The 14,277-nt window shown below is 35.7% G+C and overlaps 1 protein-coding gene across 2 annotated transcripts in view; it reads left to right on the top strand.

Moving 5' to 3' along the window:
• fndc3b (fibronectin type III domain containing 3B) overlaps nt 1-11,598 on the top strand; it is a 178,240-nt gene extending 166,642 nt beyond the window's left edge. For both annotated transcript variants that reach the window (XM_012963399.2, XM_002931571.3), the window contains exon 26: nt 7,185-11,598. In XM_012963399.2, coding sequence (XP_012818853.2) covers nt 7,185-7,496 — 312 coding nt within the window. In that variant the 3' untranslated portion in view covers nt 7,497-11,598. The remainder of the gene's footprint in view (nt 1-7,184) is intronic.
• The last annotated feature ends 2,679 nt before the right edge of the window (nt 11,599-14,277 follow it).

The raw sequence follows: 14,277 nt of genomic DNA, 5'->3' as shown, positions 1-14,277 counted from the left end.
AGTGGCGCCAAATGAACTTGAACATTCATCCTGATATATAGAAGGCGCACTATAAAAATGCTAATTGTTTGAATGGATGTAATAAATCACTGAGCGCTACAAAGATAACCCAATAAGAAATGATGGCAGTCCCCAAATGAATTTTGTTTCAAGATGAATTTCATCATAGGAATTCTCATATTTTTGTAATAAAGGTTTCCATTAGCATACATGAGATAAAGTTGCATTAAAGTAACAAGTATATAGGATGGGAATGAGGAATCACATTTGTTAAATTAAATTACCTCTGTGCAATTTCCCAAGTATTCAGGGATTAATTGTTATTCTGCACATCACAAGATTTTGTAGCAATCTTGCAAAAATGGTACAGAAATATTTCTCTTTTTCTTATATATATATATATATATATATATAAAGGAGGTTATATATGCTCCCATCAATTCAAGTACAATGTGACAAAAAGCAACCTGAAAACTGATGTTCTTCTGAAGAAGTCAGTTTGAAGTTTCTCTGTAGCATTCAAGGAATTTTATATTTTAATTTTTTATATTTTATGCTTTTTTTTATTTCATAAAATTTAAGATTTTACAGCCTGAAAATAAATGGGACAACTTGATTTTCATTTGAAATAGACTTTTTATTTTTTTGGCACAACAAATCATGATTATTCTGTCTGAGCCTTTTCTGTCACAGTGTTTCCCCCACCAGAGGTGCAGTCTAACTGAGCCTCCGGTGAGGAAACTGTTTTGATGTGATAGGCTCCCTTTAAATATGCTAGTGCTCCAGATTAAATAAGCGCCAGATTGGAAACAAGTTGTTTTATTGTCATAGTCACAAATGTTTTCCCCACAAACTTGAAAATATATAAATCTGCCATATAGATTTCTGGTCAGATTAACTCTGGTGTTTCCTAAAATCCTAGTCCCACGCTAGTTACCATGGGGAATAGGGATCTATTGACACAGCCATCATTGCAGAAATAATGTTTCCTAGAATTTCCCTGCTGAAGCACATCTGCATCAGATCCAAGATTTTGTTCTTTTTCAAGGTACAAAAATCATCAAATGTTTAGTATGAGGCCAAATTGAATTACTTTTGTTTTGGTTGTGACTTTTCTGTAATGAAAAACTGAAGACAAAACATTTTTGCTCACAAAGGCTACAATGATGCCATTTGTCACTGGTTAGAAATAAAATGGCAGTTTAGAGTTGACTCAGTATTCAGACAATAGGGATCATTTTTGACCCTGGGGGTGGATGTGCAAGAGGGGTGCATTGCTCATTAAGGAAGGCACTTATGCCCCATGCACACTGCCCTCTGCACTAACACAGCCTGGTCTATTGGTCTCTGTGCTCCAAAGCTGAACTCTAGCCCTAATGTTTTCATGGATTTGATATTCAGCAGAATCTAACAATGGTTTCTATGCTGGCTTAAAGTACATTCCCTGTATCTTGATGAAAACCACAGTAAGAGAATAACGGAAGATTAAGAAAGCCATACATTTACAGCTTGGCTTGCCTAGAAGATTCAGGTTTTGAAAGTTCTATCTGCACTTGTTATGGTCCAGATTCTGGCATTTCACCCATTTGCATTATGCTCTTTAAGGGCATGTAAACCCCACAGACAAAAATGTAATCAGTGAACAGCCTCTTTAAAATATTTCAATACCTTGTGGCGCTTTATAAATAAAGTTATACATACATACATATATACATACAATACCTGGCACTACGGTTATTCAAAGGATAATAGTAAGGCTTCAACATCCCCATTAATCAGATTTCCTTCTCCTCCTGTAACCCACTCGGCCCCCTCCCTCAGGAATTTGCTTTAGCTGTTGGCTTGTGAGCATGCTCAATTTTTCTCAGCTCAGATTACTAAACACGCCCTCCAGTCTAGCAGCCAATGAAGAGATGGCATTGCTGATTCCCATAGAAACTCAGCTCTAGATGTCTGCTTCAATTTTTTTCTCCTAACCTCATTTCCTTAGCTTAACCATTACAGTGCTTATTAACCATTACAGTTTTGCCTGTGTGAGCCTGCATTATTGATGAAATATATGCTAAATAAGGGTCTTTGTTCACATATGCTGTTTCCAGATTTAAATGTAACTGATGTGTTAGAAGAAAAATGGCCACCGGGTGAAAGCTGCTTTTTGTTTTAGGAAAATGTGATGGTGCTAGCAAACGGGGGGGTATATGCAGTACACATGATGCCATTTGGGTGGGGGAGATGTGCCCAACTTATATACATTGTAGGCAGATGTTGGGTTTACATGTCCTTTATCGTGTTCCATTAGTTGGGACTAATTGAGAGAGCAGTTTAACAACTGCTGGAGGGCTAAAGATTAGACATCCCTGATATGATATGACAGTTATTACACAACATATTTTTCCATTGTGATATAATCAGTATTTTCCCCTAACTTGTCCCTGTGGATTCTACCCTGGGCAAATGGCTCTCTGCTCTACCCTAACACTAGACCTTATTGTCTTTACAATAAAGTGTACCGGGTGTCAGTAGTTGTTACTAGGGAACTGGCCGACCCTTATTAGCAAATAGCAGCCCACGCGCAAATGTAAATGCTTGTGTAAGTGCAGCTTCTTAGAACGTTTGTTAAAATGTGAAGATAGTTATATTCATGACATTTTTAATAAAGTTACGGTGGTAAACCTGCCTAGAAGGTAAAATGTAATTTATGTAACTGAATTTAAAGTGCTAATAGTACCAGATTAATTCAGAACAGGAAAATTATGATAAATGGAGTGTTTGAAGTAAATTGCCAGCTAATTTCTGACATTTGTGTCACATTAGAGCGCATCTTTGGCATGCCAAGGAAATCTCTGTACCCTGTATCACTGGCTTTTCTGCATTATGAATATAATAACTTAGGCAACAAAGTAATGAAGTGATGCACCATTACAGGCACAGGTCCAGCAAGTTAATACTTCTAACACCCCAATACCCCCCCCCCCACCAGTTCATAAAGTTTGTCAGTTACCCAAAACTTAAACATAACCTTTATTCACAAAATAAAACCTGTTAAACTACTTACTAATCTAACATCGCCACCATCTCACAACATTAGGAATGGTTCAGGATAATACCCTTAAAAACAATTACTAATTCCTATAGTGGACTCATGGATATAGTGGTTCAATTTTGTTCAGTTTTATCACTTATTCCTAAATAACCATGACACCCCTTCCCAAATTTTTCATCCAGTGAGTCAATCCTACCTGTCCATGTTGGGACTAATGGGGGCTAGCCACAATCCACAGTCCAACTTTACATCTCTACGTATTTCACCGCTCATGTGGCTTCATCAGGGACATATTGTCTGCATTGTTACGATAAGTGAAGAAAGAAGAAAATGGTTTTCTGGTTTATAAATATTGTCATTATGATAATTTGGTGCAGAATGAAGAATTAGTGGGAAAGGTGGTAACAGTTTCAATGTAATGTCAAATACAGCTTTTAAGAGAGGCAGAAGTTCACTGCACTGATCCCTCTTTGATTCCTCACTTATTATCAATTAAAAGTAAAAGTGTCTTAGCTTGACAGATGAACCTGAATACCTTGAAATACAGAATCACTAGCCTCTTTTGTGGTAAAGCAATACGTTGATAGGATAGAAAGATATGTAGATATGTAGGCAGATTTGGAGGCAGATCTAACAAAAGTCCATTTTTTGAGTCTCTTTCTATTTTGAGAAAACTTGAAAATTCCAAGTGTGTGCTTAATTATTTAAAAAAACGCGAATAATAAGTTGATTGTGTAAAAATGTGAAATACTACATGAAAGCAGTGAAATCACATTCTACCCATCATTTGCAACATGTCTGCTAAATTTTGTTTGGATCTTTAAAACTCAATTTGAAAATATCTTGAATTTTGCTTGCATAATTCCCATTGACTTCTAGTTTCAGAAACTAGAACAAATTTTCGATTGTGAAGCAAAAACCCTCTTACAAAACTGCAGAAAAACTTGAATTTGAATTTTCAGAAGTGTCCTCCAAAGTGTAAAATACATAAGTATCTTCAAAACACATTATCCAGTTTTCAAGCCAATGTTAAAGTCCTCCCCAAAATTCAACTTTTGGAAACTAGAATTTAAATTTGAGATTTTCAAAGCAACAAACTCTTACAAAATTGCAGTAAAAACTTGAATTTGTACATATGGTGTGGAGCTGTCCACGGTCACAAAGTTTCTGGGGGAAAGTAGCAAAAGCTATAAAGGACAGAACAAATCTGGTACTCCAACTAGACCCAACAGTAACCCTGTTAAACCAAGTCGAGGATCTATCACCTAAAAGGGCTGAAAGAACACTACTTCAAATGTATGTATGCCAAAAAAACGATTGCCCTATACTGGAAGTCGCCAGATGGCCCCAGAGTGGCAGCATGGGAATCTATGATAAATAAGGCTATACCCCTATACAAACTAACTTATATAAGGAGGGGGTGCCCTCAAAAATTTCATAAAATATGGTCATCATGGATAGACACAGACCCCGCCTAAACAATGGAGACAAGGGAAGACCCCACGACCAAACCCTCCTCTCGGATAACCTCTATACATAGATACAAGGTAAAAAACGCAATAACAATACTTCACTAAGACCCAGAAAGATAGGCCGATAGCCAAATAAAGGTTGAAAGGTGAATAGCACACGTATTAATAAAAGGAAGACACTGCAAAGTTGTTATTGTTATGTTAGTAATTTACTTTATTTACTTTCTGTACAACTGTACAATGAACAGATGCCTACTGAAACACTTTATTGTAAAATATGTGCATTTAATTTTCAATAAAAGAATTGTTAAAAAAAAAAAAAAAAAACTTGAATTTTGATAAATCACCCCAAAGTATAAAACAAGCACATTTCTCCAATCCACAGTCTTCAGTGTCAAAGTCTTCCCCAAACTTGATTGAATTATTCTAAAGTCAATTACACCAGTGCTCATGTCAGGGAAAATATATACTGAGAAACAGTAGCAGGCAATGATTCTTAATTGACAGATTAATCAGGCCTTTTAGACCCCAATTCAGCCTAGTCTACACTATTGGAGTCTATTGAACGTGAACACAGTGTACTTTTATTGGAGTACAGGTATGGGATCTGTTATCCAGAATGTTCGGGACCTGGGGGTTTCCGGATAAGTGATCTTTCCGTAATTTGGATCTCCTTATCTTACGTCTGATAAAAATTATTTGGATATTGAATAACCCCAATAGGATTGTTTTGTCTCCAATAAGGATTAATTATATCTTAGTTGGGATCAAGTACAAGGAACTGTTTTATTATTACAGAGAAAAAGGAAATCATTTTGAAAAATGTCAATTATTCGCTTAAAATGGAGTATATGGGAGATGGGCTTCCGTAATTTGGAACTTTCAGGATAGCAGGTTTCCTGATAAGGGATTCTATACCTGTATATGTAGATTTACATGCTCTTTTATATCATAATTTTTTAACATACCTCTAAAGTATTCATATTATTATGCTGATGATTTCTGAATTGCTAGACTACAATATCAGGGAATATTATCTGCCAGAGCAAGGGCATTATAGCATGGGAAAATTTTTTTCCATGCACAATAAATAGCTACTGAGGCTCCTGGATATTGTTTTTTTAATAAATATTTTATACACTCTCGATAAATACTTATGTCATTTTTTAGATCAGTCCATATTTTGATTTGTAAAATGTTTTGCATTTGTGACTGAATTGATCTTCAGTTAGGAAAACTGTATAATGTATGACACCGAAATATAACCTTTTCTGTAAATATCAAGAACAAACTAATGAGTAATGGCATTCCATTATGAAAACAAAACATTAGAACCAATATCTTAATGCCCCCTTTATTCAGTGGAAGATATTGATTGGGTGCTTCTAGTTTGGTAATGATATTTTGACCTGTCAACCTTTTGATGTTGTGCTGAACTGAACAAAATATTAAAACAATAGAAAGCAGGCAATAGCGTGTGCCAATACTCCTGGTACGATATCCATGTGTTTGGCTCACAATACATAATATGTATTATCATCTCTATGGTCTGTGGAACCATGTCTCTAGATGTCTGAACCAGAGTTTTTACATAGAATCAATCTGCAATGTACTGCCACTTTAGCCCTTCAACTGTAATTACATAAAAGCATGTAGAACTAGCCAGACTAATAAACTTTGTGGACAGAACATTACTGCGTGATCAGCATCTACATATGACAATTGCAGCAATTATATCCTAGCAGGATGTGCAAGGCAAACCAATTAAGTTACTGGAGCTTAAAATGTTGAACCAGTCAACCTTTTGCCTCCTCTTCTCTTGCCAGTAGATACTCACTAGGAAATAATGGGAATAGTTAATTGTCTAATGTGGGATAATCCCCATGTGATTTACGCATTATTCAGCATATGATTAAAGCTATCTGTTGCAACAAATTCCCCTACCACATAACAGTTGCTATTAACTTCATTAGTAAGGGGCATTGTTGGCAAAGCATGGGGTGCTAAATGAATGAGGTGCCTATACCTTTCCAGTGCATGTAATCTCCAACTGTTTGCATGGCCTGCATAGATAGATTTTCTTGAGTTTATGTATCATAAAGTATAGAATATATTTCTTCTGACTGAACATAGGGTGATTACATCACTAGTCCAAATTCAAAACAAAAATATTTAAATAGTTAAGACCTGATATCTTAGTTGTTCTTGAGACAGTATTTAGCAAAATTATGTTATTGCTTAGGGTTGCCTCAGCTTAGCTAATAGTCAGATCTGCTTCTTTAGAGGTCGTGTAGATCATTATCTCTCTGCACAGAGATCTTTTAGGTGATATTCTGCAACCAGCACTAGGCCAGAAAGAAAAAGCACTTGCTAGTCTTCCCATTCATCCCCATTGCTTCTCCCATTCATGTCTCTGGCTCCATGAATTCATTGGGTCACTGTACATCCATACTAACAAGACACCCTTATATACCAAATAAATTAGTGGCCTAAATAAACCGACTGATAACTATCTCCTGGGGGAGGAGTGTGGCATGAGCAGGTCTCCTTTGTTTGTGCCTCACTTTCAGTTTTACTGTAGAACAATGTTAAGGAAAAGTTGAAATTTGCTTTGGAAGGACACTTTTTGCCATGTTGTTTATGTTCTTCTCGTGTCTTGCATTTTGTAGGTATATAAAGGAGAAGACACATTGTTCCAAATCTCAGGTCTTCAAACAAATATGGATTACAGATTCCGAGTATGTGTATGTCGTCGCTGCTTGGATACCTCACAGGAGCTCTCTGGATCTTTTAGTCCATCTGTGTCTTTTGTAATGAGACGAAATGAACTTATGCTCCCAGGAGATGTATCCCATTTGGACAGCTCTAAATTCAAGAGCATGATGCCTACTGACGAACAGTTTGCCATTCTCATCGTTTTAGGCTTTGCAACCTTGTCTGTTCTGTTTGCCTTTATACTTCAGTACTTCTTCATGAAATAAATGTCCAACACACATTTGAGGTACAAAGTTAACTAATGCTACGCATTATAATCCAGACATTTAACCAGTTATTCGTTTTTTTTAAAAAATACAAACTTTTTGATTTTGACTTTTTTCATTTTTAATTCATTCATTTACTTTTCAGCTAGATACACTCAAAGTGTTTTGATGCACCTTTTTGAAATACCAATCCAGGCAATGGTTACAAAACTGCAAAGGGTCTGTGTCAAAGCAACAGAAAGCAGTATGTTACAGGCCTTTGTGCATAATGGGTTAACTGGATGTCTAAATTAACAACATACTGTGGAAAATGTATTGTTCCGAAGAATTTCCATATATTTCAGAAATGACCATTCCTAAACTTACCAAGTTTGTAATAATCAATGCGTTCCATTGTTTGTTTTTTAACTTAATGTGTATAATAATTGATATAATACATGTGCTATATGCACTGTCTTTCAATAAAGGGATGAGCAAATTGCCTTTAATACACAGGATGATTTGTACATTTGAAATCAAGGAAACTTCCTGTTTTGATGGAAGCCATAGTAAACAAGCACAAATCATCAGAAGTTAATTACATTTCATAGCTAATTAGTAGTGATGAGCAAAAATTCGGCGCGTGGCAAAAAAACTTGCAGTTGCATCAACTTGGGTGTGGTTGCGCCAGATTGGGTGTGGTCACAAAACAATAGGAGTGGTCCCAGCAAAATGGGTGTGGCTGTGGCAAAATAGTCACGCCCTCCCCCCCAAAAAAACCGTAGGCAACAAAAAAGTTGTGCAACAAACGCTTTTCACAGATTTTTTGCCATTTTACAAATTTTTGACAGATTCGCTCATGACTACCATTTAGTCGATTGAAAATAAATCACAATTCATACAAACCGATTTGCTCATCTCAGTTTCAGTTATATATACTTTGCAGTGTAAGATATTTAGTGGATCTTATTTACGAATACTGGCCAATTTATCACCAGTTCAGTAACCCATAGCAATTCGACATTGACTTTTATTTTATAATTTATTTTTATGGGTTCGGTGCAAAATTTGGCCAGTATTCATAAATTAGTGCCAGTATCTCTAAATCCTTATGTTTTTACACCAATCAACATTTTTTTATTCTTAAAACAAAGTTTAACGCAAAAGGGCAGTGTGCAATAGTTAGAAACCCAAGAAATTAAGCTCTTACAAGCTGCAGTAATAGCTCCCAGCTCAGTCTGACCAAAAGGTTCTATACACAGTCATAGAAAACCTAAACTCTTTAAATGTGAAAACCTTACATCAAATAGTATCTCAAGAAATTCAAATGTAGAAAGTTAAAAACTATGAAATGATCATTTTTATATTTGTGTAGGTGAAATACTCTGTTAGTGATAATAGCACTAAAATACTGCTGAAGAGAATTTCTTTTAGTTTAAACTGGTATGCTTAGCACCTTTTCTATTTCCTCTACAGCAGTAAAGGAGGTTGGAAGTGCCGGCTGCCATTTATGCTTGCCATTATTTATATGACATGATTTACTGTAAATTTGAAGTAATTATATTGTATAACACTAAATATTATTTAGAAGAAAGTTCATACCTTCGCAACTGAAAAGGGTCTAAATACAATTCCGAGCAGAGAAGGGAGTTTGAGAAATGGCATACATCAGAGGAAAAATAAAAAGAAACCCATTGGTGGGATGTGTAAGACTGGTAGCTGAGGGTTAAATTAACATTATAAGCTATTTTTTAATATACAGTACCGTGACTTTAAATAGTCAATGACATTGTGATGAATACACCTTTCTGCTTTGCAAACTTTTGCAAATCCTGGAAAAACTTTATTCTTTAATACGGCACCAACTGATGGATAGTCCTTTGTCTGATCTGTCATTTTATTCCAAGACATGAAACTCTTTCCAGTTAAAGCAAAGAAGTACAGTACCTCAGGGAAATCTATCAGCTGAAGGTGCAAGTCGTTTCCAAAAGGGTGCAACAGACACAGAGCATATACCCTGCTTCTATATAACTGTATACCTTTTGTCTATTTTTGCTGCTTTATTGTGCCTTGTGATAGAATTTAATGGTTGCTATTCTTTCAAATATAGTGTCATATCCCTACAGTGTATCAGCTTGCAAAGTCCATAACCAAAGTAATGGGAAAACAATGGTAATTTGTTTTAGATTTATTTTTTACAATATATTAAATACAGTACTTTCAATTCCAACTACAGTGCAATCTTTTATTTATTGTAAAAAAAAGTACTAATTTTTGTAGCACATTATATATATATATATATATTTTCAGTTTTGTAAGTTAGGCCAATTTTTACTTTTTATCATTCTAAGTGTTATCTATCACATGTTTTATTTTCATTCTTATTGAGAAAATTAAGCGCATGTTAAACCAAAAAAAAAAGTCAATGATTTTAAAACGTTTACATGTAACCAAATGCTCTAATCATCTCTTCAGAAAAAAAGTGTTATTATCCACTAATCATGCTGTGTGGCTGTAATGATGTAGCAACTATAAAACTGGTTCTGTAAAATATATGTAGCGCCAAATATATTAACATACTGTAGTTTTGCAAACTAATGTTTTTTTGCCAGCGTCGGGCATACCAAGTTTTTGGTTATTTTTTATTTAATTGTATTTTTTTTATACATTATCCTACTCTCTGTTTTGCAAACAAAAGATCTTTTTGTATTTTATTTTTTAAAAAATTAAGTCATAATTGTCCCATTAGTTACAATTCTTTTTTTAATTTTACATATATTACTTAAGCACTGCTGCTACCTTAAAAAAAAAGACAAAAACAAAAGAAAAAAAAATCAGACTAGAAGAAAACAGTTGAGATGGAATGTTTCCAAATATTTTCTAATGCTTTAGTTCAAAGCAGCATTATTAGCTTTGTTATTTTCAGTCTAAAAAGGGGCTTCTACCCTCTCACCTAGGGTTGCCACCTCTGCCGGCATTCTTAGCCTGGCAGGGGGTGGGGCTGATGTCACGGGGGACGGGGAGGAGGTGGGGCTGTGAAGTTGCAGGACGGGAAGGAGGCGGGGCTATGATGCAGCGATTGGCCGATTGCTACGTCAATGTTACTAAGTCCTAATTCCTAATTTGGGAAACCGGGTAGGAGGTTTTGACCCGGGCAGTTCTTCTGAAAACCGGGCAGGTGGCAACCCTACTCTCACCTGATTTATTTTATGAACAGAATGCCAAAGTTTATTAAAAGGCAACCTCAAATTCCTTTGCCATATCCATAGGTTCAGTGCAATATTCTAATTGTGGTACATTTTTAAGAGCAAAAATAATAAGGAGCAGTATCATCCATTAGAAATACTGGGGCTTGCTTTCAGTTGGTACATCAAAATTATTTTCAGAATATTTTATTTTTGTATATAATAATGCTGCGTTGAATAGTAAACAATCGCTGTTCTCTTGCCATAAGTTGTTTTACTTATTTGTTCCAACTTTAATAATAAGCCACTATATAGAATTGTTATTATATATGCAATGAGCAATATAGTTATTGGCCAGTTCACGAAGATGTGTTTGTTTTTCTTTTTAATAACAAATGTTATTTTTATAAACCATCTTCCCTGTGTCCATTGAAGTTATGAGACTGACAAATACATAATATATTTTTATATTTTCATGTTTCCCCACTATTTGTGTTGACATTGGACACCAATAGTCAACACCAGGAAAGTCCATGACAAGGGGTGACCCAACGTGTTTCGAATTTAGTAGCCATGTGTTCCTTATAATATTGCCCTTTTTCCCCATACAGATTTTGGCAAAAATAAGTAAAAGGAATTAGTATTCAGTTTTACCAACTCAGAATTAAATGAAATTTTCCTTGTACAATTTATAAATTGTAAAAAAGAAAATAAAAAAAATACCTCACTGTTGGGCGTACATTCCAAGCATTTCATAAGACATTCACACTTTCTTCTTTTGTAAATTAAAGACTACTTTGTATGCATTGTATTAAAGCCGCCATATCAAATTTAATGTATAGATTTTCCAGAAATATGCTTCAGTATGTAAGATGTAACTGTACCTCTAGTGTATATGTAATATATTTAAGCCCAATAAATGTTTTACTTCTTATTTACATGGTCATGTGTTTAGCCGGTACCATTATATGATTCATTAAAAAGTCGCTTTCAGAAATGTTGAGCAAAATGTTATCTGTTGGGGCCAGGTCAATAAAATGGTAGTTTGTAGAATCCAGGGTCTATTTTTCCAGCAGTTCTATTTTTCATTTCTTTGATTCAACTCTCGCAGAAAACTTGAACTTTTTGAACTAGCACATTAAAAACTGACTGTCGAGAAAGATGTACAAACACTTTTTGACATTTTTTGGTTACCTGACTGTTAGGTTGATAAAAGTGGTCTTTGGCAAACTGTCATCATCAACTCTTATTTATCTTCCCTAATCCAAATACAATTTAAAATCACTGTAGTGATTATGTAGGAATATCAAATGTATATTTGTGGTGGGAAAATATACTACTGATGCCATAAGGGTTAATCTTTTCACAAACTGTAAGGCAATTTATTGTAGCAGCATGTTACAGACTCCTTCATGTAGGATTCCCCAACCTTTCTTACTCGTGAGCCACAGTCAAATGTAAAAAGACTTGGAGAGCAACACAAGCTCCATAAAAGTTCATGGAGGTGCCAAATAAGGGCTAAGATTGGCTATTAGGGAGCCTCTATGCACACTATCAGCTTACAGGGGGCTTTATTTGGTAGTAAATCTTGTTTTTAATCAACCAAAACTTAAAGTTGAAATAACTACCTGGTTTGAGGCCACTGGGAGCAACATCCAAGGGGTTGGTGAGCAACATGTTTCCCCTGAGCCACTGGTTGGGGATCACTGGTGTAAATCAAGAGAAAGAGGCTCAGTTCCTATTGCAAGAAGTATAAAAGGCTGCATGTTTGTGGTCTTAGTAATGGGGGATTATAATAACCCAGATATTAAGTGGAAGAATATTACTCCTAGCACTTTTAATTGAAGCAAGTTTAGAAAATTGCTATATGACAATTTCATGGCACAGATTGTTGAGAACCCAACTAGAATAAATGCTCTATTGAATCTCTAACAACAGAGAGGGAATTACAAATATGCAAGTACTAGAATACCTGGGTATTAGTCACCATAATATTATAATTTAATGTATATTGTAAAACTCAGACACACGGAGTCAGCAAATATATAAATGTCAGGACTCAGGAAAGTAAACTTGAAGATCATCATAGATTGGAATGGTTAGTTCTCAGCTATTCTCTATTCCCTTAAGGAAAAATGCCCCAGATGTAAGAAAGGTAATTGAAAGGAAGAGGAAAACATTTAAAATCTACAAGTTAGAGGGCACAGAAGCATCTTTTAGGACTAAAGACTAAAAATTGTTGTTCAGCAAAAATGAAGAAGGCAAAATTGAGCTAATTTGTTGCTTCGTTTATTAAGACTAATCCCAATTTTGTTAAACGTATATCAATAGAAAAGAGCTTGACTCCAATAAGGGCAGGGCCCATGGTTAAATCATGTCTACCGCATGCAATTGATCTCCCCAAAATGCCGGTGAGAAAGCATTACAGGAAGATGTGTCGCCCTGGGAAGCTGAGATGTAACCATGAGCGACAAATCTCCCCGTGTGCCGGTACCATAAAGACTAAAATAATTTGGTTGTGGGAACTCTCAATGTACACAGTAAAGAAGCCAGAGTTCCAGGGTCCATGCTGTAGTAGTATAGATGGGTCAGCTCAGTTGTCAGTGGCTAGTACACAATATGGTGCATAAATGTTTAACCCATTAAGTGCCACAGACTGTAGAATCTACTTTAAATGACAGGCTGAAAACTCTACAGAATGTAGATTCTAAGTTCTACTGCACTTCAGGGCTGGGTGAGTGCTAAGGGGCCCCCAGGCAGGCTTTTACTACTTCCTGTGTACCCCAGAATCACTCCCCCTGCAATCCTACCGAACATGGCGATCATCCTCAAAATCCAGTGGTCCTCCTGACCTACCAAACTGCCTGCCAGCTATGGTAAGGTAGTGTAAGTGTCACAAACACACTAATAAACACACACTTGTTACACTAACACACACATATTTTTGGTGGGCTATCGGGTTTTTGCACACTAGCAGCACTCACGCATGCACATACACACAATGCACATTTTGCCAAGTGTACACACACACACACACACAGCCTACAATTTTGTACTGTATTGTTTCTGTTTTATTGTCAATGTGAAGAGCAAATTCTCTACTCCCACTGTGAAATACCTTTTTATTTTGTTTTGGTGGCTTTGTTGCATTTATAGCAATGGAATTACAATTTTGACCACCAAGCCCACTAGATGAAAAGAAATATATTGGTTTGATTCCTTTGGTATTGCTGGGAGTTTTTGATCTATACAAGTCAGAAATCTCCATAAAACCATACTGATTACCATTATGCATTAATATAGGTCTCTCAACAACTTTTCCGGCCATATTTCACACCTTACCCTGATGAAAACACCCTAAATTACTTAGAGAACTTTGCTCATGCACTATTAAGCTTTCTAAACTGAAGTTGATGATCTTGTTAATGCTATTTGTATATTGTTAGAGAATGGGCTGTTGTCAGCAGTGCATTCTCTAATATTCTCTAATTGGGGTGAGTTTTTTAAGATGTGACCCAGGGTAGTGAATTGGGTCCACCTTTATTTAATTGTTTATTAATGACTTTGAGCAGTAATTCCAAACCAGAGGCTTGCAAGCAACATGTTGCTCACCAACC

This window comes from Xenopus tropicalis, chromosome 5 (assembly GCF_000004195.4).
Source record: "Xenopus tropicalis strain Nigerian chromosome 5, UCB_Xtro_10.0, whole genome shotgun sequence".
NCBI classification, from domain to species: Eukaryota; Metazoa; Chordata; class Amphibia; order Anura; family Pipidae; genus Xenopus; species Xenopus tropicalis.
The sequence above is the reverse complement of the archived record's forward strand: the minus strand, read 5'-3'. Positions and strand labels throughout refer to the sequence as shown.